Source organism: Cebus imitator, unplaced genomic scaffold, assembly GCF_001604975.1.
Source record: "Cebus imitator isolate Cc_AM_T3 unplaced genomic scaffold, Cebus_imitator-1.0 Scaffold0, whole genome shotgun sequence".
In the NCBI taxonomy this organism is placed as follows: Eukaryota; Metazoa; Chordata; class Mammalia; order Primates; family Cebidae; genus Cebus; species Cebus imitator.
The window spans coordinates 25614-48902 of record NW_016107315.1 but is presented as its reverse complement, the minus strand read 5'-3'; the positions used below and the strand labels follow the sequence as shown (position 1 = coordinate 48902).

General features: G+C 43.0%; 1 protein-coding gene across 1 annotated transcript in view; it reads left to right on the top strand.

The window, feature by feature from the left end:
* Positions 1-19928, top strand: part of LOC108309378 (voltage-dependent calcium channel subunit alpha-2/delta-3-like) — a 66953-nt gene extending 47025 nt beyond the window's left edge. Inside the window, exon 3 of the mRNA XM_017535703.2 lies at positions 18704-19928. Within this exon, the coding sequence (XP_017391192.1) occupies positions 18704-18751 (48 nt within the window). The 3' untranslated portion in view covers positions 18752-19928. The remainder of the gene's footprint in view (positions 1-18703) is intronic.
* The last annotated feature ends 3361 nt before the right edge of the window (positions 19929-23289 follow it).

Here is a 23289-nt window from a genome sequence, read left to right as displayed (position 1 = left end):
AGTAGAGACGGGGTTTCACCATGTTGACCAGGATGGTCTCGATCTCTTGACCTCGTGATCCACCCGCCTTGGCCTCCCAAAGTGCTGGGATTACAGGCTTGAGCCACCACGCCCAGCCTCGGGGGAAGCATCTTACTTCCTTTGTGGAATAAGAATTTCTATGCACACAAGTTCTCCTGCTGGTTCCTCTGCTTGCACTTAATTCTCTCCATCTTGCATTCTGATTGAGTTATTGAGTTATTCTGTCGAGTTATTGAGACAACTGTGTTCCCCACTAGGTCATAAGCTCTCCTGGGGTGTTCAGATATTCCCAAACCGGGTATATAGTTGATCCGCAGTAAATTGTACTCAGTCAAGCCGTGTTCAATAGAAAAATGGATGATTTTGCTAGCCCTGCAAAGGCACTGCTTGGACCTGATACCCTCCAACTCTGATTAATGCCTCCCCAGCCTTCTGCTTTCTTCTCGCCGAGACATAGCATCTTCCAGTGGCTTCCTTATACCTCTCTACTGTTTGTCATTGCCATACACTGCAGAGTCTGGGGATTTGTAGCGGCTAAGCTCAGGCTTGGGAGATAACGTGTTCAACTTGACTGGCTCCCAAGGGATCTTGGTGAGGTCAGGGGGGACCACATGTGGATTTTTGGGTCTTTGATTTAGTGCAAAGCCAACTTTTAGAATCAGAGAGTGTGGGAGGAGGGGTTGTGGTCTAGAGGTCATCTTGTTTACTACTTTATTACTTGGGGTGCAGAGGAATGGATACCCAATGTAGTTAAGATGGACAGAGCTGCCTGGTGGAAAAGTGAGATCCCTGTCACTAGAGAGGCTGCAGCAGAAGTGGACTGGAAGTCCATCTGGTTATGACTGTTACAGGAAGCCTTAAGTCTTGGGACAAGGCAGTCTGAAGGGAGCACTGGAGCAGAAGACCTTAAAGGACTCCCTTTAGATTCTTATCTTGTCTAATTCAAGGGTGAGTGCAGTGTTTACAGATTATTCTTTGCTTTTGCTTTTCTTCTCTGTAAATGACAGTCCCTTCCTTGCCATTTTTTCCCCCATAGGTTCCTCTTCTTCAGTCCACTGTCTTCTCATTTTTGCACTAAGCACTTTCCTTCACTCCTTTCTGCCCTGTCTTGGTCTACATTTTTCTTCCTTTCTCTCCTTTCCTATATTTGACTTGTTAGTGAGCCCTTCAGTAGAGCCAGCACAGGGCTGTTCTGTTTGACTTCTTGTGATTGAAGGAAGGGATCTTGAGAAGAGGAGGAGTAAAGTGACTGGTGGAAATGAGGTCAGTGGGAGCCTCTGCACAGAACCTGGGACACTAGGTTCTCCAGAAATGCTTATGGAATGAATGAGTTTATAACATCCATTCACTTGGGCTAACATGATTTTACATTTGTATAATGGCCAGTAGGTTGTGTTTGGTCATTTCTGCAAAAATATCCTTTGAATTTTCTACCTGATTGGAGTGCTTATCTTTTAAAATGTGAAGATAAGTGAACAGCCCAGCAGTGATGTTGAATAAGTTAGGGTGATTGTGGGGTGCGGGTTGTTTGCAGTGTTAAATGGAGAGCCCAGATTTGGAATTCACCTCCCATGAGGTTATGGGTGCTGAGGAGCCACCGTAGGAGGCCTGGATTAATTCTATTTACAGGCCAAATGAGATTCCTGGAGAGTTTGCCAAGGTCAGCAGACTTCCCAGCATTCCTGCCACTGTTACTGTGGCTGGCCTAGGAGCATGGGACCAGGCCACAGGATTAGGGCAGGCTTGTTGACTCTCCGAAGTTTGTTTATGCAAATGAATTCGCGACTGATGCAAATGGCAGAGATGAAAGGCCTCTTTAGGTGGTCTCAGCCAGCATTCCACTGAATCCAAAGGCTCAGCACAGCCAATTTGCAGGGTCTCGTCTGTTTCAATGTTCAGTGCCAGGAAAGCTGACCTGTAAGTGCTGCATCCCGAGTTCCGTTCTGAACTCTCAATACAGTACTACGTGGAAGACCTTCTGTGCACTGGCTTGAAATTCCCTTGCTGCGCTGTTTTATTTTTCTCAGTTTTAGTATGTGTTGCATGGTGCCCAAAACGGTGAGACTGAAATGGATGTTTGAGAACACTGAGAATATGAAACATGCCGTCAAAACTGGCAGGGAAACGTGGCTTATCCTGACTCTGCTTGTGAGATGTGAGTTAGTTGTGGCAAGAGAGACTCGAGGGGTCATTGGTTTTAAAAGCACAAAATTGAAAAAGTACAGAACAAAACAAATAAGCAGCTTTTCAGATTTCTTCATAAGCATCAAGGCTGAAGTAGATTCAGTGTCTGGTCTTGAACCTGCAAAGACAGTAAAGCCTGTTTGAGTAGGGTCCATGCCTACCACGGAGCTGTAGGTCGTGCCCACAGACCCACTCAGCTCACGTAAAGGGATTTTTTTGGATATAGTCATTTTTTCTGGACTCCAGAGGTTGAAGATAAAGCTTCATGGTTCATGGAAAGGGATTAGGAACCAAGTTACATTTTGCTCAGTGGGCCATGGACTCTCGTTTTGATTCTGTTTCATGCATTTATTTTACAATTTATTACTGCAGTTCAACTGTATGCAGATACTTGTCTTCCTGGAGCTTGTAGTCCGGTAGGAAAAACAGAAAATAAATAAATAAATAAAAATTAAATGGTGACTTATGCAATAAAGAAAACAGAGAACAGTGATAGAGAATAGTGTGCCTGTGTGCAAATGTGCATGTATGTATGTGCATGTGTGTGTGAGAGCGTGTGTGTGTGTGTGTGTGTGTGTATGTGTGTGTGTGTGCATAGGTGGTGATGATGGATTAGGGGACCATTTCCTTTATGAGATAAAGAAAGGCCTCTCTCTGAAGAGGACACATTTCAGCCGAGATCTGAATGATAATGATTTTTCCGAGTCAAGAGTGAGGGGGAAAGGGCCGGGTGTGGTGGCTCACACCTGTAATCCCAGCACTTTGGGAGGCCAAGGTGGACGGATCATCTGAGGTCAGGAGTTCAAGACCAACCTGACCAACATGGTGAAACGCTGTCCCTACTAAAAATACAAAAATTAGCCGTGTGTGATGATGAGTGCCTATAAGGAGGCACAGGCAGGAGGCTGAGGCAGGAGAATTGCTTGAGCCCAGGAGGCACAGAAGTTGCGGTAAGTTGAGATAGTGCGACTGCACTCTAGCCTGGGCAACACAGTAAGATTCTGTTTCAAAAAAAAAAAAAAAAAACAGGAAAACAAAAAGAAAAAAAACAAAAAAGACAACAAAAAAAAAAAAAGCCTCGAGAACAGAGCAGAACAATTTAAAAAAAAAAAAAAAAAAAAGGGAAGGGGAAAGGATGGCCTGGCAATAGGCCAGTCCATCGGCAGGTACCCAAGCAGCTCTACCAAGAGACCCAGAGAAGACTAGGACAATTTGCCCTTGGGTCCAGTTGACCTTCAAAGAGAGGTTTCCACATCAGACCCAATAGGAGCAGAAGTTTGTTGATTCCCAGCATAAAATAAATTACTGAGTAAATGTCAAATTATAATTAACAATCAATGTGTATGATAAACATATTCCTCATTCAGACAAGTCTTAATGGCCAGATTTAGGGCTGCTTGGAGACATGGTTTGGAATGCCAAAATATTGCTGCTGTGGACCTCCTCTGTGTTGATCCTTTTGCCCTAGGAGGGCCAAGAAATCTCCTTTCCTCCCTGCCTGCCTGCCTCCCCCCTCCCTCCTTCATTCCTTCCTTCCTTCATCTTTTCAGTTCAGCAGTATCAGCCAAGGGCAGATCAGTGAGTAAACCTTTCTTCTATTGGAATCAATTTTGTTCAGTGAAAGCTTTTTATATGAAGTCTGGCAAGTGTATATTTTAAAAGTTCTCTTCTGTTTAAGAAACCAAATTTTCATCAAACCTGAACTCAGCTGGAAAGATGAGTAGATTTTATTATTATGCCATGCAAGTAGATTCCAGTCATTCTCTAGGCTTTGTCAGATGTTTTAAACTAAAAAAATTACAGATGGAGTAATTTTTGTGAACCTTACACTGAATCATCTGAGGCCTTATGTATTGATGGAGAGAGCCTCCTCCACCTGGAGGAGGAGAGAACATGTGGACCAGATGTTCCTGAAGGACCTTACACATCTGGAACTTTGAGGATTCCCTGTATTAGGTACTTTTATGGAAGTTTCCTGAGCCTTTTGTCTACATTTTAAAGATGATGACTATTTTTTAGGAGTAGCTAGATGACCAGGGAAGCTGCTTTCTGAGGCTCTGCCGTGAGGCATCAGTAACTTTGCTGTGCCAAAGTGATCTTCATGGGTTACTGTGAGAGGAACCCAAAGAAGAGCTTTGATGATTCTTACACCGAATACTTACGGGTCCTGCAGTCTTTGTGGTTGTAGTTTTCTTGGGTGGCAGGGCTGATGCCTGGTGGTGGCACAATTCACTCTGGAGTGTGTTCAGAGCCATCAAAGGACATGCTGCCGTAAGTAAATAATTGTTGCTGAGGAAGGGCAGGTTGTTTACAAACACCCAGATTCCGGATATGAAGTGTTTAATCTGCAACACTATTGAAAAGAATTATCTAAAATGATGATTAATTAAAACAACTCAGATGTCTCTTGACACTTAGAAGCGCACATGATTAGGTAAGGCGGGACTTACAAAAAGCTTAAAGGCTTAAACTGTTCAAGCTACCAGCCACATTGTGAGGAGCAGCGTTCTGGCTCTTCAGTTCAGAATGTTTAGTAGCCCAAGGTCTGCTCCTCAAGGACTGTAGTCTGTTGCTAAAATGGCATGCCACTTCCATGGGATATCTTCCCATTGAACTTTGGATTATTTGAGGCCGAACTGCTTGGTCCCTGTCTCTGTTCCTGCGTCTGTCTGCCTGCTCCTTCTGGCCATTTTCCTCTCTTCTGTCCTTTCTGTCTGTCTGCTTCTCCAACATTCATTCCTGTCTCTGAATGTCATTCTGTCCTCAGCTGGAGCCTACGAAGTTCTCACTCTCTACTTCCTCTCCTTCTGACCTCTGGCTGTCTTCTCTCAATGGCCGAAGGGAAAGCTCTCCCTCATTTCCACAGATAGCCTTACCACGGAGCTGTCAAACATTTTCTTTTCCAGCACTCCTTGGCACAGCTGAGTGGTCCTTTGCAATGTTTGCCCTGCAGGTCTGCCCTGCCAGTGCCTTCCTCAGGTATCCACCCTTCCACTCTCCCCTTCCAAACCCAACCATGCTGTTTACTCTCCCCGGGCTGCCAATGTAAATCCACATTGAAAGGTGTTCATTTGATTTGGCAGAAAACGTGTTATTTATGTTAGGCCTGTGCACTTGTTTGCGGTTGAGCCTTTGACATGTAGTCTTTGGCAAGCCCAGGTTGCGACACACAGCACTGCTGCAAGCTGCTTGGACGTGACAGTATTGTGGGTTTTTTCCCCCTCTGGAAATGTAAAGTCTCTCTAAATGTAAAGATTCCCTCTCCTTTTGTTGTACATTAAAGGATGGTCTCGCTTCCTGAGTAGCCCACTACATACAGGTGGGGATGATGTAAACCCAGCTGGGCAAGTGGAGGCCTAGAACCTAACGCTGAGTACATGGAGAAGGTGGCTACTAATTCTATATAACATGTTTTATACAGTAAAACCTTAATTCTAGAATAAAAGTATATGAATTAGATCGAAACATAAAATTCTTGATATTTGGCCATTTTTGACTTAACAAAACTGGCCATTTCATGTGATTCAACCTACTAGTACTGAATGACTAGAAGGCAGGGTGGACGTTGTTTACAATAACTCTTTGCTTTCTATTTCATTGATTCATTTATTCAAGGCACATCTATTGATCATATTTTCTATGTTGAACTTTTTAGTAGGTTTTGGGATGACAAAGAGAAATCAAGTTTTTTTCCTGCCCTCTACCCAGGAAGACCAACACTCAGCCAACTCCAAAATATGTCATGTGTTTCAAGAAGGGCCTCTTGGGGAGTGCTGAGGGCAGGGTAGGGTGACCAGCTATCCTGGTTTGCCCAGAACTTTCTCACTTTTAATACTGAAAGTCCTGGGCACTAAAAGAACTGTGATCAGTTCACACTAAGGGATGGGGACATTTATGGCTTTTTGCAAAACTAACAACTCTGTGACCTGAAATGAAGCCCATTCCTCCACCTTGGAAGAGGCAAGAAGTACATCAGCAGTATAAAAATTCTGTGAAGCCTCAGAGTGGAGAAAACTGTTTAATGTGTTTAACCAGAATTTCTCTAACTTATTTCATCTTGGAACATTTTTTGTGCTTCACATCCTGCAAACATCTTTGGGTCCTCCCCTTTTTGTCCTTTGGGGAAAAATTTCATCATTCTCTATCCTAAAGTGCCCATTATTACCTTATATTATTAGCCTTATCCATGATTTGGGCAACAATTGGTATTAAAATAGCCCATCACAAGAGAATCTAATAATAATGTAATTTTAAAAGGTTTTCAGAAGGTTGCTAATGTGCTGTGAAGGGTTATGAGTTACCATAAGGCTGTATTTTTCTGACACACACAGAGCCAGGCTGGTTGCTCACTCTTTCTGCAAGTGCATTTTTTGCACCAAAGGCTGAAGCAAGTTGTTATGGAAACGGAAACAGTCTCTCCATCTGAGAGTAGCACCTTGCTAATAATTAGAGAGCATGGCTGAGCAAACTTTAGTGGAGATGATTAATCTTTGCAAAGCACAGGTACATCTAAAAGATTGAACAGTTGTTGTTTAACTTTTGCACTTTCTAGCCCCAGAAAATTGTAATTTAGAAAGAGCTGAGGAAGCACAGGCTTTGAGTCTTATTTTACGAAAGAAAGTCATCCTTTAATATAACGGTAATTGGCTAATTTAAAATTTTAAAGTTCTCTTCTAAGCTTATAGAGTGTCAACATGGTTTGTAAACCCTGTGAGCTTGTTAAAATTCAGATTCCTGGGCCTCTCCCTGGACTCACTGAGTCAGAATACCTGGTGGATGCTTTTGGAATTTGATTGCTTAACAAACTGTCCAGATGCATTTGACGCTAGTTCACTGGATCTGGTCTTTGCTCTAGGTTAGGTATCAGTAAACTTTTCCTGTAAAGAAATAGATAATGAATCGTTTAGGCTTTGCAACTCTACATCTTTGTAGCATGAAAGCAGCCAGAGACAATACATAAAGGCAGGGGCATGCCTGTGTTCCAGTAAAACTTCACGTACAAAAACAGGCAATTGTGGGAAACTATGGCCAAATGGAGGAAGTTGGCCGTAGTTTGCTGACCCCTGCTATAGGATGTGCCAAGTGCTGCACAACTGTTGAGACTTAAATTTTCACAAATTTGTGTTAAAAGCCAACCACCCATGCAGAATCCCCCTTCAGTCCTACCCGAAGACAGGCAAAAAGAGAAGATGCCTTTGCTGGGGAGAGGAGACAGGTTTGAACGATTTGATGGCAAATTTGGGATCTTCTTGCCACCTTTCTCAATTTTGGATGAGGTGATTTCTTGGTTTGGGGGTTGTTACAAAAATGGAATGATGAACTTGATTTTGAAGAAAAATCTCAGGTTTTTCTGAAAAGAGGAGATGGACATTTGATAGTGGCGGTGTTGGAGGAGGCATTGGTTTTCGAGATACTGTTTCCCTTCTTGGCTTCTGCCTTATTTGCTGCTATAGGCCCTTTTGGTTGAGCTTCTGCTGTGTCTTGGGATGGGGGCACTGAAGTGAGGAATCCCAACCCCATCTGTACAGTTGGATTTGTACCTATGCCCTGACTTCCCAGGACACTGAAACTCTTCTTTGAGAGTCCAGACAATTCAATGACTTAAGGTTTCCTTGCCATTTTCAAGTGCCACCGTAGGACAGACTGTGTCACACACATTGTAGCTGGGTTTTCAATGCTTTTAAAATGCTTTTGAAGTGAAAGGGGGCCTCATTGTGTAAGTGTTCACAGTTGGCGTTAGCAAATGGACTCGTAGGGGCCACAGAAGAAGTTTCCTGTGACCCTCTGAAGGTTTGCTGAGAAATCAATTCTCAAGAGGCAGGTTAATTGGAGAAAGAGCATACACATTGATTTAATCATTGTTTTATGTCATACAGGAGCCCTTAGAATGAAGACCCAGTCCCCAGTGGGGTGCAGAAGCTGATATCTTGGGGTTACAGAAAGAATAGGGTCTTGGCAAAACAGGTCGTTGGAGGGGGAGAAGAGGAATTTTGTTGTGGTGCAGTAAATGATTACTAGGGAGAAGTCAATGGACTTGAAGAGCATACAGTGTCTGGGACAAAGTCTTTTGGGCCACAGAGTGGACAGTTGTTTGATGTAAAAGTCTGTCCAGGTGTGTTGGCAGACTTTAGTCTTCCTTCCTGAGATATGGGTTCAGTTAATGAAAGCTCAGGGAAGGGACCGGAGGGAATTGTTTTCTCCTTCAGTATATCCAGACTTTAGGCCAACAAGGAACTTCAGAGAATACTATGCATTGCCTAACTCTGGAGCTCCTTTTCAGTTCAGCATGCACAAAGCACTGTATTTTGGGGTGTCAGTTTCTGAGCCCCAACACACATTTTCATGTTTTATTGTGTTACTGGCTGTGGAGTTCATTTGTCCTCAGTGCGTACATCCAACCAGATTATTGGCTTTTCTTCTTTGCTTGCTCCAGGATTCTGTTTTTCCAAATGGTTTGCTTAGTTTCAAATTTCCCTTTTATGTGTTTGAGGAAGGAACAGTTCTCCTGGACCACAGCCATGAATGCCCGAACTCATTCTGCCTTCGATGAATTTCTTTTCACGTCCTCGAAACTTTTCTTTTTGTGTGGCAGCAATTCCTTGCTATTACCTTATTTTCTGATTTCTTTTGAAGGGATAATGATGGTGGCCAATTTGTACATTTTATAATGTTTTAATTCATGTATGCTCCTACTGAAGCTGATGCTGGAAACAAAGGGTATGCACACCTGATTTGTTCTGGTTCAGCCTTACAATCTGTTTCCCATATGAATCTGTGTACTGTGGGGTCAGTAACTTGTGTAGCTTTTTGATACCTTTGTCACCTCACTGTTATCAATACAAAAACATTTTCTTTTGACATATTTATATCCAGTTTAAAAACTACCCTATATTTATTCATTGCCAGGTGGTTTAAAGCCTTCCCTTGTTGGTTTTTATGTAAACCTTGGCTTTTACCAGTCCATGGATTTTGCCTAACCTGCCCCCAGGAAGTGTTACTTTCTCTTTTGATTGGGGTTGGGGGAATGCTCTGGAGGTGTTGGTGGTGATGATTTCAGGCAGCCCCAGTGTGAGATTAGGGAGCTGGAGTCAAAAGTTAGAAGGGCCTGGGTTTCCAATGTAGCATCAGACATCCTGGCTGGGTGACCCAGAGCCTGAGGCTCCTTCTCTGCAACTTGGGGATGATAGTAGTTTACTGGGAGGCAGTTGTATCAAATATGTGTGAAATGTTGAGCTTATGCTTTCCGAAGAGTGAGTCCTCCATAAATGGTAGCTGTTAACATAATGCCAAAGAAAAGGTGGGTAAATCCATTGTATCTGCTCCACAGCGTGAGTCCCGTCCTACAAATTCCACCTCTCCCATCTCCTTAAGCATAAATACCATCTATCTAACTATGCCAGTTCTCACGAGCCCAGGCTATTTTTGACCTAAAATGCTGTGACTCGTTACGATTTCAGCCTTCAAATTCAGGTTTTTTAATCTGTGGCTCTTTATTTTCAGTCTTGGACCAACATTATTTTACAAGAAGAATTTGGCAGGACATGTTCAGTTTCCTCTGTTTCCCTCCTAGTAACAGAAATGGTAGGTGGAACAGTCACATTTCAGGACTAGGTTGCTTCCCGTCCAGGAGGGGTTTTATCCCTCAAAAAGCCAACTCCTCGTGCTTTTTTTTAATGGAGTAGTTTACTTTGGAAGACTATTGGCTTTGGTGAATTATCCTGCCCTCACACTTGATCCTGCTGTTATAAAGCTTCCTTATGGGTTTCATTTTTAGGAAACGTCTTTACTTCTTTGGTGAAAACCATCATATATGGGGATGATGCTATTTCAAAAGTTGATCAAGGGCCTGAGACAAATGCTGTGTGATGGCTGCGGAGTGCTCTACTTCACGCTCTTCTGACTGCTGCTGAGGCGACATTTTCTTAATTTCACTGGTTTCTGTGTGGTTGGATTCCTACATCTTTGTCCCCTATATTTATCTTTAACCTCAAGTGAATGTTGCTGCTTTTGTAGTTTATGAGCAATGTACATTCTCCAATGCCAGCTCTGTGAAATCAGTAGAAAATGAGGTAAGGATTTTTTTTTTTTAAAAAAGGATTACCTTATTCAAAAATATTACCTTATTTCCACGGATCTGTCATCTGTTTCCATGGAAATAGAATTAGGAGATGGTTTCTGATGATCATTTTCAAGGCTGGCTTCTGATCCCCACTCCAGTTTCCATAGAGATGGAAGCAAAACTAGCAGAAGACAAGGTAAAAAGGAGTCCATAAAGTAGTGAGCTGGAGAGCTGCCCTGCAGAGGAGAGCTGTCCAGATCCTTCTCTGGAGGTTACTGTGTGGTCAGTTTGGTCATGAACCCTCAGTGATGCTAAGACTTGCTGAAAGCTCTGGGGTTAACACTCAGCAAATGCCCTTTGCCCTAAGACGAGAAGCTCTGCTGTTCTCCACCCTTCTTTTGTCTTTTAGGCTTGGCATCAGATACAGCTTCAGCCTTCCTGGACACCTACCCTGGCCTCCTTTCTGGAGTTGTCTCCAAGGCAGTTGAGGCAATCAGGTATTGATTGCCTAGCAGTTTTGGTAACTCTGGTCTCCCAAGGTGGACAGGAAGAGAGAAGCCAGCTTTTTCCTACTTAGGGAGTCAGCCTCCCTGAGTCCCCACACTGGCAGGAACCTTCAGATTTTCTGTCTGCTTTGGTAAGCAGACACATGAAGAAAAAGGCGAGGTTGAGTGGCAGCATCACCAACTGAACTGTGCTTTGCTGTTTCTGAAGGCTGTCTTGGTTGTTTGCCTGGAAATTATGAAGTTGGCTTTATGCTTTTACTTAAATCCAGCCAGTCTGCATCTTTAACAGAACAGTTGGTCATATGCCGACTAATTGATACCATTAACAGAAATAATGTGTCAAAATAAAAACTGATGTCCTTTGAAGAAAACAGTTTTAAAATAAATAAGGATGAAATGGGATGGGTGAGTGGGACTTTGTGCCTTTGGATCCAGGGCATTTGGTTCTGGGCTACAGAGGGGCAGAGTCTGGGACACAGACAGGTGAGGCTGCCTAGTGAGGGGTTGGTTTCCAGATCTCTGGAAAGCCTCTGTTTGGAAGGCACTGTAGGTGACAGCCTTGAAGCTGCATTTGCATAGCAAACATGTTTCTTTAAATTTAGCATCTATATTGATTTGAGTTGGTGGCTGACGGTACCCAGCACCGCCTCTTCCTACACTGTCAACCTTTTTGGGAGGGGAGGGGTTAGCAGTGGCTTGAAGCTCTACCTTGAGAGGCTGTACACTCCTGAGAAGGTCCCGTGACCCTCATCAGAGGCCCAGCACCTTTTTGATTTTGAAAGAGGAAAGAAGGGAAAGAGAAACGGTCATGACGTCACTGAAGATTAAGGTGTTTGACTCAAAGTAGGAATGTGACTGCTTGCATCGTCTGTCAGTACCTCAGAAGTTGCCTGTGGATTACTGACATGCTGGAAGATTTGGAAGGCTGGGCCTTTGGGCAGCCTTGCTTTCTTCTGGCTCTCCCAGAAGAAGCTCCTTCCACAGAAACTCTGTTGCTACTCTTGGGGAACCTTTCTCCCATGACCCAGCTAGATTCTTGGGTCTGTAGGTGTTTTTGGCTGAGATGTTCTAAGGCACCCATCTATGCTGTCATGCCTCCTGCCCAATGGTGGAGAAAACACATATTGGAGGAATTTTCCTGGGATCCTCTGCTATGAACTGAATGCTTATGTTCCCTCAAAATTAATATATTGAAGCTTAATTCATATTTATATGTTGAAACCAAATTTGTATTCTTATGTTGAAGCCTAATCCTCAGTGTGATGGTAATTGGAGATGAGGCCTTTGGGAGTTAATTAGGTCAGGAAGGTGGGGCCTTCATGGTGGGATGAGTGCCCTTATAAGAAGGGAGATCTGTGAGGACACAGTGAGAAGGTGGCTGTCTGCAAACCCGGAAGTGAGCCCTCACCAGGAACAGAATTGACCAGAAGCTTGATCTTGGACTCTGAGCCTCCAGAATGGAGAAATGCATGTCTGTTTTTAAGCCACCTAGTCTATGGTATTTTGTTACGGCAGTAAGAACTGACTAAGACACCTCCCAGAATTCTTCAGCAGAGTCTGTGGGTTGAACCCCTTTATGACCAGCGCTGTCAGTATCCATGCCTTGGAATTTCTCAGCATTAGTTTCTGCAAAGGTTTCTTTTCTTCTTCTTCTTCTTCTTTTTTTTAATTTTTGCATTGTATGTCTCAGCTAATGTTCTTTTTTTGGGTTTCTTTTGTCCTTTGCCTTTTTTGTTAAACCTTATTTGGGAAGAAAAGTAAAATCTTCCAGAAATGTGAGCGTAACATGATGAATGACCTCAGCTTGATGTAGTGACTCTACATTTCTGAAACCCTTGCCTAACAGTGCCAGGAAGTGAATGAAGTACATGAGACTCTGAGCTGACCAGGTGGGGACCACACTCAGGCCCATCTGCTGTGCACTTGTTTTGTGCCATGTGTGATGCCAGGTGTATGACCTTGCTCAGTCCTCACGACAGCCCAAGGAGACAGACCTAGAGTGGGCACACAAAAAAGATCTGTTGACTGAGTGAATGAGTGTTACCATCTGTGTTTCACAGACGGGAATCTGAGGCTCATGATTGATGTCGGCCAGACTCTGTGAACCCCAAAACCCATACCCAATGTCACTAAGATACATGAACCTCCTGCTGAAGTTAAAGTCCTACCTGAACTGCCCTTAGTCCAAGGAGGCCCAGGCCACAGAGCTGGAATTAGTCAGTTCTCCCAGCTGCCAGCCAGTGCCCCCAGCCCCAATCATTGTTAGTAGCTATATATGTAGTTTCTGTCTTGTCTTCCTTGGAGGCCCAGGTCATATGTTGCTTCTTCTTCTGAGTCTTTTAAGGACCATACCCGTCTCCTGCCCTAACAGGCCTCGCTGCCTCCTGCTGATGTCCTGGGATGTACTTGGTCAGTGACCCTAGAGTTGGGCATCTTGCATGCACTAAGCCTGTACTTGTCTGCTCAATCTTCCGCCCTGGGCAGCTCTTGTGGGTAAGGGCTATGTCTTCCTCTCTGTATCCAGCAGGTGCTCAATAAACATTTGCAGAAGGAGGCTACCTGATAGATGCTAACTTTCAGTAGATATTCTGAGCTGGTAGACCATCTCATTGCCCTCGTCATGATGAATAACAAAGGCTTCTTAGGGTTCCTGCTCCCCCGCATAGATAACGGGACTCTTCCCTCTTCTCTGTGACTGGTGGATGGTTCTAACCTGAGTGGAAACAGCTGACACTAAGAGTATTCACCCTTCACTTACTATGAAAAAGGGTTTAGTTGCAGGGTCATTAATCAAGCTGTCAGGTAGAACATGAAGGTCTTATTTATTATATAAGGAGGTACTTTATAAAGAAATTGAGCTATGGTGATGAATAGATATTGGACACCAATTATGTTGCTGCTATTAATCAAGATGCTCATATTTAGCAGTAACAACAAATGTGAGTAAATAAACTTCCCCAAGGATGAATTGTACCATTCAGTGATTAACCTCTCATTAAGAACATTGGCTACTTACAAATTAGATGTGTAGAAAAGTTAGCAATATCCTGCATTCAGGCAATAGTTATAGGTAGGCATAACATAAGGAGGCATTACTAATTATTTTCAATTAATTCCAAAGATATTCTTGGGTTTAAAATGTATGTGCCTATTAAAATCTGTCCTAGTGTAGATCCCCATTAGACAATTTAAAGATTTTTTTTTCCTAAGAGCTCTGAGAAAAGAAAAAGAGTTATGTGACTTGCTTCATTTTCACAGCTGACAGGGGCAGAATAAGGATTTGAGCCCATCACCTATACTTCAAAATTTTTTTGAGGTGCTTTCACATAAATTATTTCATTTGCTTTTAAAAATTTATTCATTTTATTATACTTTAAGTTCTGGGGTACATGTGCAGAATGTGCAGGTTTGTTGCATAGGCATACATGTGCCATGAGGGTTTGCTGCATCCACCACTCTGTCACCTACATTAGGTATTTCTCCTAATGCTATCCCTCCCCTAACGCCCCACCCGCTGACAGGCCCTGGTGTATGATGTTCATCTCCCTGTGTCCATGTGTTCTCATTGTTCAACACCCACTTACTTTTTAAACAATTCTTGTGAGCTGGCCCAGGCTGCACATGCTTCTTATTGAAGAAGTCATGGGTCACTTGTTGATAAAGGCTTTGGAGTTGATTCCCTGTTTTGGTCCAGTTTTCTTGTGATAGGACCCCCTCATGGCATGATTGTAGGGGAGAAAGGAAACCATGGGTGTCCTGGGAGGGCCTGACACATAATAAGCTGTCAGAACACATGAGCTGTTTTAAAAATTGTGTTCATAATGGTTTGAAGCAAATGCCTAAATTTGGAAGCTGATTTTGATATCTTTAATAATCTCGTGGGCTTGAGATGTCGATAAATATACCCTTCTGGAAATGTATTTACAGGCAACAATATTTATCAAAGTTAGGTTTAGATTGCCCCAGAGCTGAAGTTATAAAGTAATTTTAATGCAAATGCTTGTGTTTTCTATGCTTGGACTCGTGAAAAATGATAGTGTTTTGGGTAAGCCACTTAGCAGTACAACCTTGTCCAGTACTTACAGAGAACTCATCAGCATTCTGTAATCCCGTCAGAATGGAAAAATCTTTTTGCTTTAAAGGAGATTTTGCTTGATTGGTATTTTTATTTTGGAAATCCAATTTTAGCTTTTTGTCTCACTTGATAATGAGTTTTTTGATAAATGCCGTCACCCTTTATTGTAAGCATAAAGAAGAGGTAACAAATGGCTTTCTGCAGTGTGATACTGTAATAAATAAAATCAGATGCTAGGAGTCCACTCATCACTGGCATAAATAAATGCATTCCTTCTTTTTGGGCAGACGGGAAGAGGATGTTGATTCTAAGTTTATAGAACTTTCATTTCCATTCCTTTGAAAAATCCAACAAATGGCTTTATTTTCACATCTAATATTTCTTCTGTGGATGGAAACTGTAGTCTGAAACAAATGTTACTACGTTATTGTATTTAGAGTGGCAATGTAAGATAACTCTACCAGTTAATTTGGTTGGGTTTTACTTTGCTGTGGCTGAGTGCTCCACACTTGCTGTGGTTGGTGGTTGGGAAAGTGGGCCCTGGGCAATTACTTCCTTGCTGTGGATTTCCACTGGGATGGCAGAAACTGCTTATCATGCCACAGGCTGGAAAATAAATCCTGGAAGCGCCGTATAGCTCAAGTGACAATTTGAAAATAACAATCAGAGCCATGAATAGAAGCCGATGCACAAATTCAGTTAACAAGCAGAGGAACTAATCTATCAGGCTTTGGGTGGAAAGCCTATTTCTGAGTTTATTTCGCAGCACATTATGACAACGTTTCTTTAAATCACAGCTCATCCTCATGTAAAAGATACAATCTACATATTCTTGTGGGAAATAGAGACAAAGCTTTGCTGTATTTGTCTTCTCTGAAGCTGACCTCGTTTCCCCCCAAAATATTTTTCATGCTGTGAAATGTAATTTATCTGACCCCAACAAAATTGGAATAAAAACTATCACAATTACCAGTGTGTAAGAAAGTAGAATTGAGTTTGGGAGAATCAGGGCATAAAGAAAACATATAAAAATATGTGCTATTCAGAAAATATATTGAAAGAAATGCAGAGAGACTTGGAAATTCCACAGCAGTTTGCACCTATTTCTGGTTGATAGGGTTTTAGCATTTGGAGTGGTAGGCGGCTGTGGGTTTGTGGTGTTCTGCCCCCTTGCAGGCTGACAGGAAACCGGGGCCTGTGAAGAAGAGGTGACCTGTTTAGTGTCACATAGCTGATTGGTGTCAGGGTTAGATCTGAACCCTGGTCCATATACTTGGGTGCTTTCTGCCAATGTGTCTTATTCCTCTCTAAAACTTTTACTTTCAGGAAGTCCATAGATTTGAAAAAAAATCTGTGTATTGTGTTCTCTCAATTTCTAGGTTCACATTTGCCTGAGTTTAAGAAGAGCCAGGCCAGGTGAGGTGGCTCAAACCTGTAATCCCAGCACTTTGGGAGGCCAAGGCGGACGGATCACCTGAGGTCAGTAGTTTGAGACCAGTCTGGCCATCATGGTGAAACCCTGTCTCTACTAATTATGCAAAAATTAGCCAGGCACGATGGTGCGCCCCTGTAATTCCGGCAACATGGGAGGCTGAGGCAGGAGAATCACTTGAACCTGGTAGGGGCGGAGGTTGCGGTGAGCTGAGATCGTGCTATTGCACTGCAGCCTTGGCAACAAAAGCAAAACTCTGTCTCAAAAAAAAAAAAAAAAAAAAAAAGAGCCTTACTTCCTTTCATTTGAAGGAAAGTGGAATTGCCTTGACTGTGGAATCAAAAAGCAGGAATCACCTGCTTTTTCTCCTAGGGCATGCATTCCTATGCATTTGTGATGGTCTTTTTCAATGAGACACAGCTGTCCCAGGTCAAGCTTGAAGGCAGGGTAATTGTCATGTTGTTTTCTATCTCTTTGAGTGCAGGAAATAAGTGCTCTTACAGATCTGGGAAAACAGAGTGATCAGAGATTCAGGTTGATTGGGGGAAGCTGGAGCCCTAGAGGTTCTGTCTGAACATTTGGTGCACACTTGACAAACAAACACTTCAGGGTGTGCGCTACCTCTGGTCATTGCTGCAGCCCCAGACTACAGGTAGGCAATGTTTATATAATTGAGCGAATAGTAGCCACTTCCTATATTTGTTCACTTAGCTCTGTGCTAAGGCCTTAAACCCTCCCCTTTTCCGCCATCACCAATTTTAGAGGCATAGAAATGAAGTCTTAGAGAGCTTGGGTCACTTGCACAAGATCATGAGCTTAGAGTCCTGGAGTCTGGGTTTGAACCCAGGCTGTGCTTAGCAGTGGCTATAGGAGAAAAGGACATTTGTCTCCCCCGACTCCAGAGCACACATAGGCCTTAGTGCAGCCCCTACCCCATGTTTCCGTTGCCTTCATGGCTGGTTGACATGTGAAATGGGCCATCCCATAGGGAAGCACTTAATGGTTTATGTGGGTTATTATCATACTTGATGTCATTGAATTCATTTGGGGACATGAGCTTCTGAATTCTCATCTCTTCTTGGTTCGCATGTCTTTGTTTTTTTCTTTGATTCGAGCAGTGAATGTGGGTGAAATGGAGGGCATTTTCCTTTGGAACTGAAATTCTGGAGTTTTCTGGAGCGAACAGTGAAATGTTGCAGTGTTTATCTCTGTCAGAAACATTCTGAGGTGAGAGCCCCAGCCATTTCTAGTAGTAGCAAGGGTAATGACTTCTCAGTGACCAGGGACTTAGGTTAGGTAGGGAAGCCCTCATGGGAGGATTCACTTGGCATTGTGACTACCCCAAGGACCTGAGTCAAAGGGCCTGTGTCTTAGAAGTGGGAGGGATTTGTGTATGTTTCCTGTAGGTTCTGTTCATAAATGTTGAAATTCCTCTGTTAACAGGACAGTAATGAACCCATTGGTTAGAAGGTGAAGTAATGGAAAAATGTGTTTCAATATCTTAAGTTGTGATTGTTGTACTTTTCAGATTGCAGTTCTTCTAAATGGTTTACAGAAGTTTCCAAGCTCTGCTTTGCCCTGACACATAAGCTCTTTAAGGTACAAAAAGAAATACTTATGTCAGAATTGAATGTTTTTTTTTCTTTTTTCTGGCGAAGAGGAGTTCTTCACAAAAAGTTTTGGAGCAAAGAATTTTGAGAAATTCTACTTTAATTTTTTCCCCCAAGCATTTGCACATTTAAGGGCTCTTAGAAATCCTTAAAAAGAAACCTGCTTAATTTTACCCTGGCATTCCCCAAACTTATTTAAGATCCAAAATTTTAATGTGTCTGCAGCACACTTCTAGAATGGGGCTTTAGATTTTTAGAGTTCAGTAATATATCTACAGGTTAAATTATGTTTATTTATGAGCATATTATTTTATGGATTCAATACTAAATCCTGTAGACCAAGGTATCAGCATACTTTTTCTTTAAAGGGCTAGATAGTAAATATTTGGGGCTCTGTAGGTCACAAGGTCTCTGTTGCAACTACCTGACTCTGCTGTTGTCCTGTGAAAGCAGCCATAGACAATACTAAATGATGGACATGGCCGTGTTCTAATAAAACTTTGTTTACAAAAACAAGAAGCAGTTGGATTTGGCTTGCAGGTCATAGTTTGCCAGTCCTGTGTTAGACCTGATGACCTGGTCTGCTGATCACACTGCTGCATATTCCATGCTGTTCCCTCTGGTTGTAACACCTCCTCCTTTGATTCAATAACCCCTACTCACCCTCCCTAACTTGCCTCAAGCATCCCTCCCTCAGAGGTCTTCTTGTATTCTAGGACAACATGTGGTTTGTTCTCCCGTCCACCTCCAGGTCTCTAATGTGTCCTCTGTTCCAACCCTAAGCAACTGTGGTGCCATCTCTCCTTTTCTTCCTAGCCCTGGCACCAACTTTCAGCTCTTGGAGGGAAGAGAACTTGTTACTAGTCTGTATGTCCAGCCCTGAGGATGGGAATGAAGGTGAGGATGGTGTACCCAGCAAGTTGTAGGCACTCACTCTAAGCTTGGTGAATGAATATGATGTTGCAGTAACTTGATACAGTGTTTTGTTGTGTTGTGTTTGGATGAAATTTTAGAGTTAACAGTAAGTATAGCAGGAGGAAATGTTCTTTTCAAATATTAGGTATCCCCAATGACACAGATTGATTGGGTGACTCTAGGGATAGATTCCACATCTTCCCAAGATATATGCTTCTTAGGTGAAGAAAGGAAGAAATGAAGCTGCTGTGCACTGTGGTAAATTATGCATGTAAAACAGAAAAGCTGAGTGAAAATGATAATTTAGGGGGCATTGGGGAAGTATTTGAAAGAGCTGAAGGCGTATTTTTCTCCTTCTTGCTTTATGTATTAGAGATTAAATGATATAGACCTTTTTCTCTTTTCACCCAGGCCTTTAAAATATTTTTTCTGGTAATTTCTCTTCATACTACATGACTGCTCTAATTACATCTCTAGTTTTAAGATAATAGAACTGCATTTTTAATGTGCTCTCTGCTGTATCTGGATTTATGATATCTTTCCTTCCTTATGTCTTCTGAGAAAAAGCTTAACTGAGTTAACATTAAAATAAAGTAGGTGAATTAAAAGGGAATGAGCCTTTAAAATCTCTGATCCAACCCAAATGCTCACCAGTGGCAGGCTTCTCCATCTCTGAGGCCAAGACAGACTTGCTCCTGCCTTCCTCCCTGATGGGAAGCCCTGCTGAGCTCCAGGAGTGGGCATGACCCCGAGTTGGCCTAGTGAGGAGGGAAAGGAAAGACTGACCTGATGTTCCCAGAGGTCTGAATGCCATTCATCTACAAGAGACACTGTGACCACTTTTTCTGAGTCTGCTGCTGGGAATTGGATTATCTCTCAGCATTTTGGGCCCCTTCTGCTGCTGTCCCTGGGAGTACTGCAGGACATGGTGACTTTCAGAGTCCTGTAGGGAGAGCAGGTCCTATCTCGATGCCACTGCTGATGAATGGGGTGACCTTGGAAGAGTCACTTGACGTCTTGGTCTTCAGCCTCCAGATGGCTCTGTCTGTTTCTGGAGGGACTGAAAGGCCTCCTGGGCTGTCTTAGATGTTAACAAATAAAACTTCATATACTCGGTTGAATACCACCATGTCTGTCTCTTGCTTTGATCTTATAGGAACTGGGTAGACAGAAACTACAGAGATTTTAAAGACTTGACAATTGAAATAATTGAATACCACACTTGTATTATTAATTTTGTTAAAATACAGGCCCTTTCTTCAAGAAGGGCACATCTGAATAAAGGAAGTAGACACACAAACCCAGAACTGCAGGGTTGGGGGGTGATGGGATCTATGAAGCACTGTGGGGTGTAGAGGAAGGCATCACTAGTTCTTCATCTGGAATGGGGCTGGAAGTCAGAAAGCGCTTCCCAGGTGAGGCCATGATTGACCAGGGCACCAGTCCACAACCTTTTTGGCACCAGGGACCAGTGTTGTGGAAGAAAAGTTTTCCATGTATAGGAGGAATGCATGGATGGTTTCAGGATGAAACTGTTCCACCTCAGATCATCAGGCATTAGCTAGATTCTCATAAGGAGTGCCCAAGCTGGATCCCTTGCATGCACAGTTCACAATAGGGTTTGTGCTCCTCTGAGAATCTAATGCCACTGCTGCCACTGATGTGACAGACGTGGGGCTCAGGTGGTAATGCACACTCACTTCTGCTGTGTGGCTTGGTTCCTAACAGACCACAGATCAGTAATGGACCACAATCCAGGGCCTGGGGGCCACTGGACTATGGTGTTTAAAGATGACCGGATGTTTATCATAAATGGAGGGAGGGTGCCAGGCAGTCTGATCAAAGAGAGTTGAACTCGTGAATAACTGTCAGGTCCACAGAGAGAGCATCAGGGGGACAACAGGAGTATGTGCTCCCTCAACCAGCTGCTCAGAACACTCCAATCTAGCTGTGGAACATACGTACACAGAACTCATTGTATAGACTGTTAAATGTAGGTCATGATTGTGCTTTTACCATCTTTTCTGTTGCAACTCACTGTTATCAATTTAGAAAAGATGAACTGAAAAAAAAATCGAGTAGCAGGAGAGGCTGTGCAGGAATTACCCTGTAGAGCATAGCACTGCTGAAGAGAGTTATGATCATTCAGCACCAAGGACAGTGACATGCAACCTATCCAGTGTCAGGACCTGGTAAATCCTTCCATGGTGGTTCATGGCTGCTGCATGTGGTAAGGAAGGGCGTTCTCAGCAGAGTTTGTGTTCATGATGTCCTCAGGACTGCACCCATGCCATGCTTGACCAGCCTAGGCCATGATGCCTCTTGACTGGTGGCCAAGTGCCTCAGAGTCCATGTATTCCTGTGGTAGACTACTTGGGGTTGGAATCTGACCATAGGGTTCCTCCTGCTGCTGGAGCAAATGGAAGGCCATATTTGCTGGGTTTCCTGCCAGAGAGTTGCTTCATGGCTAGAGTTTACTCTCAGCTTATTTATATAGGAGAGATTTTAATCTTTTTCAGGTCAAAGATAATAAGCACAGGATCCCTTCTCTAATAGATCCGCAAACCCCAAACTTTCAAAATGGCTAGTATTTGTTTATCATTAGAATGGCATTAGTGGTGATATTAGCTGCCAAATTCTGTGGAATATAGAGCATCACTCATTTAGTACTTGGCAGACCCCTCTGATAGCATTTGTGGTGTTTGTCCCAAGCAACTCAGGATAATGGATTCGGCCTTTGACTGACTTTGACAAGTTGATGGAATTTTCCTCACCTCACTCCTGCAATACATCCAGCCTGAGTCAAAAGTGAGGCCATGGCATCTAAGCCTCAGGCACAACTCTGCATATTTTATTGCAAGCATGAGCTAAACTAACCCCTGCTTGAGAGAAATGAGGGCTAAATTTTATTGAAGCAATTCGTGGACTTTGTGGTTATAAATCCTGATCTTTTCATTTCTACTTGGCCAGGGTGTTGACCAGGAAGCTTTTATGTAAGAACTTAGTTCCTAGCAGGACCCAGTGCAGGGAGTCATATTTTCCTGGATAGTCATAGCTAGAAGGATTAAGAAGAGGCTTCCCATGAAACCAGCTCACTGATACTGTGTGTGGCATCTCCGATTGTGAAAGGGCTTGGGTGTTTAAAAAGATTTTTTTTTTGTATGACTATTTTAAAACAAATTCACTAGAGTTAATTGTGCTCCTGGGCCTTTATGGGTCTCTGCTGGGTTTGGGGTAATCAGGGTCAGGTTCCTGTCACACAGGGCCCTACTCATAGAAGGACCCACATTTGGTTTAATGCTCTGCTGTCACTATCTTGAAATTCCTAATAATTTTTGAATAAGAGGCCCCATGTTCTCATTTTGCACTCAGTGCTGTAAATAATGTAGCCAGTTCTGTTCTTAATCTAATGTGGATAGAGAGTATGGCCAGAAGACAAGGACCCTGTATAAGTTTGAGGGTTTTGTGTGACTTCACAGAGGGTACCATGGTTTTTAATAGACATTCCATCCATTAATTAATGTGTATAACCCTCCTCCATGGTAGATAGTCTTAAGACCATTTAGGGACAGGTGCAAAGTGAGCAAAAAGGCAGTAAGTGGCCTTGTGGCTCTCCTGACATGTCTTACTCTTTGGTATCCTGTCCTTCCCTGTCCTTTGAGATCTAGAAGCCAGGAGGTAGGATGGTGGGGTCATCACCATGTGGTAGTAGTTGAATATGCTGGGAGAGGTGGAACAGGCTGGCAGGCTGGGCTTCTCTGGATATGGGATTGGCAGATTGCCTAGCTTCAGGATGAAGTTATCTGGAGTCTTGAGAGTTTGGAGAGGTCTGCTGGAAGTCCCTTCCCACTCCATTGGGCACCATTCACTAGAGGCCTGGTCCCAGCAGTCAGATCCCACATGCAGGCCTGTCTTCCATATCAGCTACAATTCAAACCTTTTGTGCCTTCACCTTAGATTATTTACAAAAGGATTTTTTCTTATATCATTAAAGTTAATGAGTACACATAATTTTCTACTTTTTGATTTTTAAGTGTCATAACCCATCCTCATAAATGTGGTTTCCCCAGTTGTCTTAGACTATTTGGGCTGCTATAACAAAATGCCACAGACTGAGTAGCTTATAAACAACAGAAATTTATTTGTCCCAGATTTGAAAGTCTGAGATCAAGGCACTGGCAGATTTGGTGTCTGGTGAGGGCCTGTTTCCTAGTTCATTGATGGAGCTTCCTAGTTGTGTCCTCATACTGTGGAAGAATGAGCTAGTTCTTTGGGACCTGTTTTATAAGGGCACTGATTTTATTTCTGTGGGTAGAGCCCTCATTATCAAATCATCCTCCAAAGGTCCTACCTCCCAATACCATCACCTTGGGAGTAAGGAAATTGACATATGAATTTTGGGGGGCACACAGACGTTTAGGCCATGCCACAGTATTCCTCACTGGAAGCAGGGTTATTAGAAAGTGTCAGTGGCAGGTGAGGTGAGG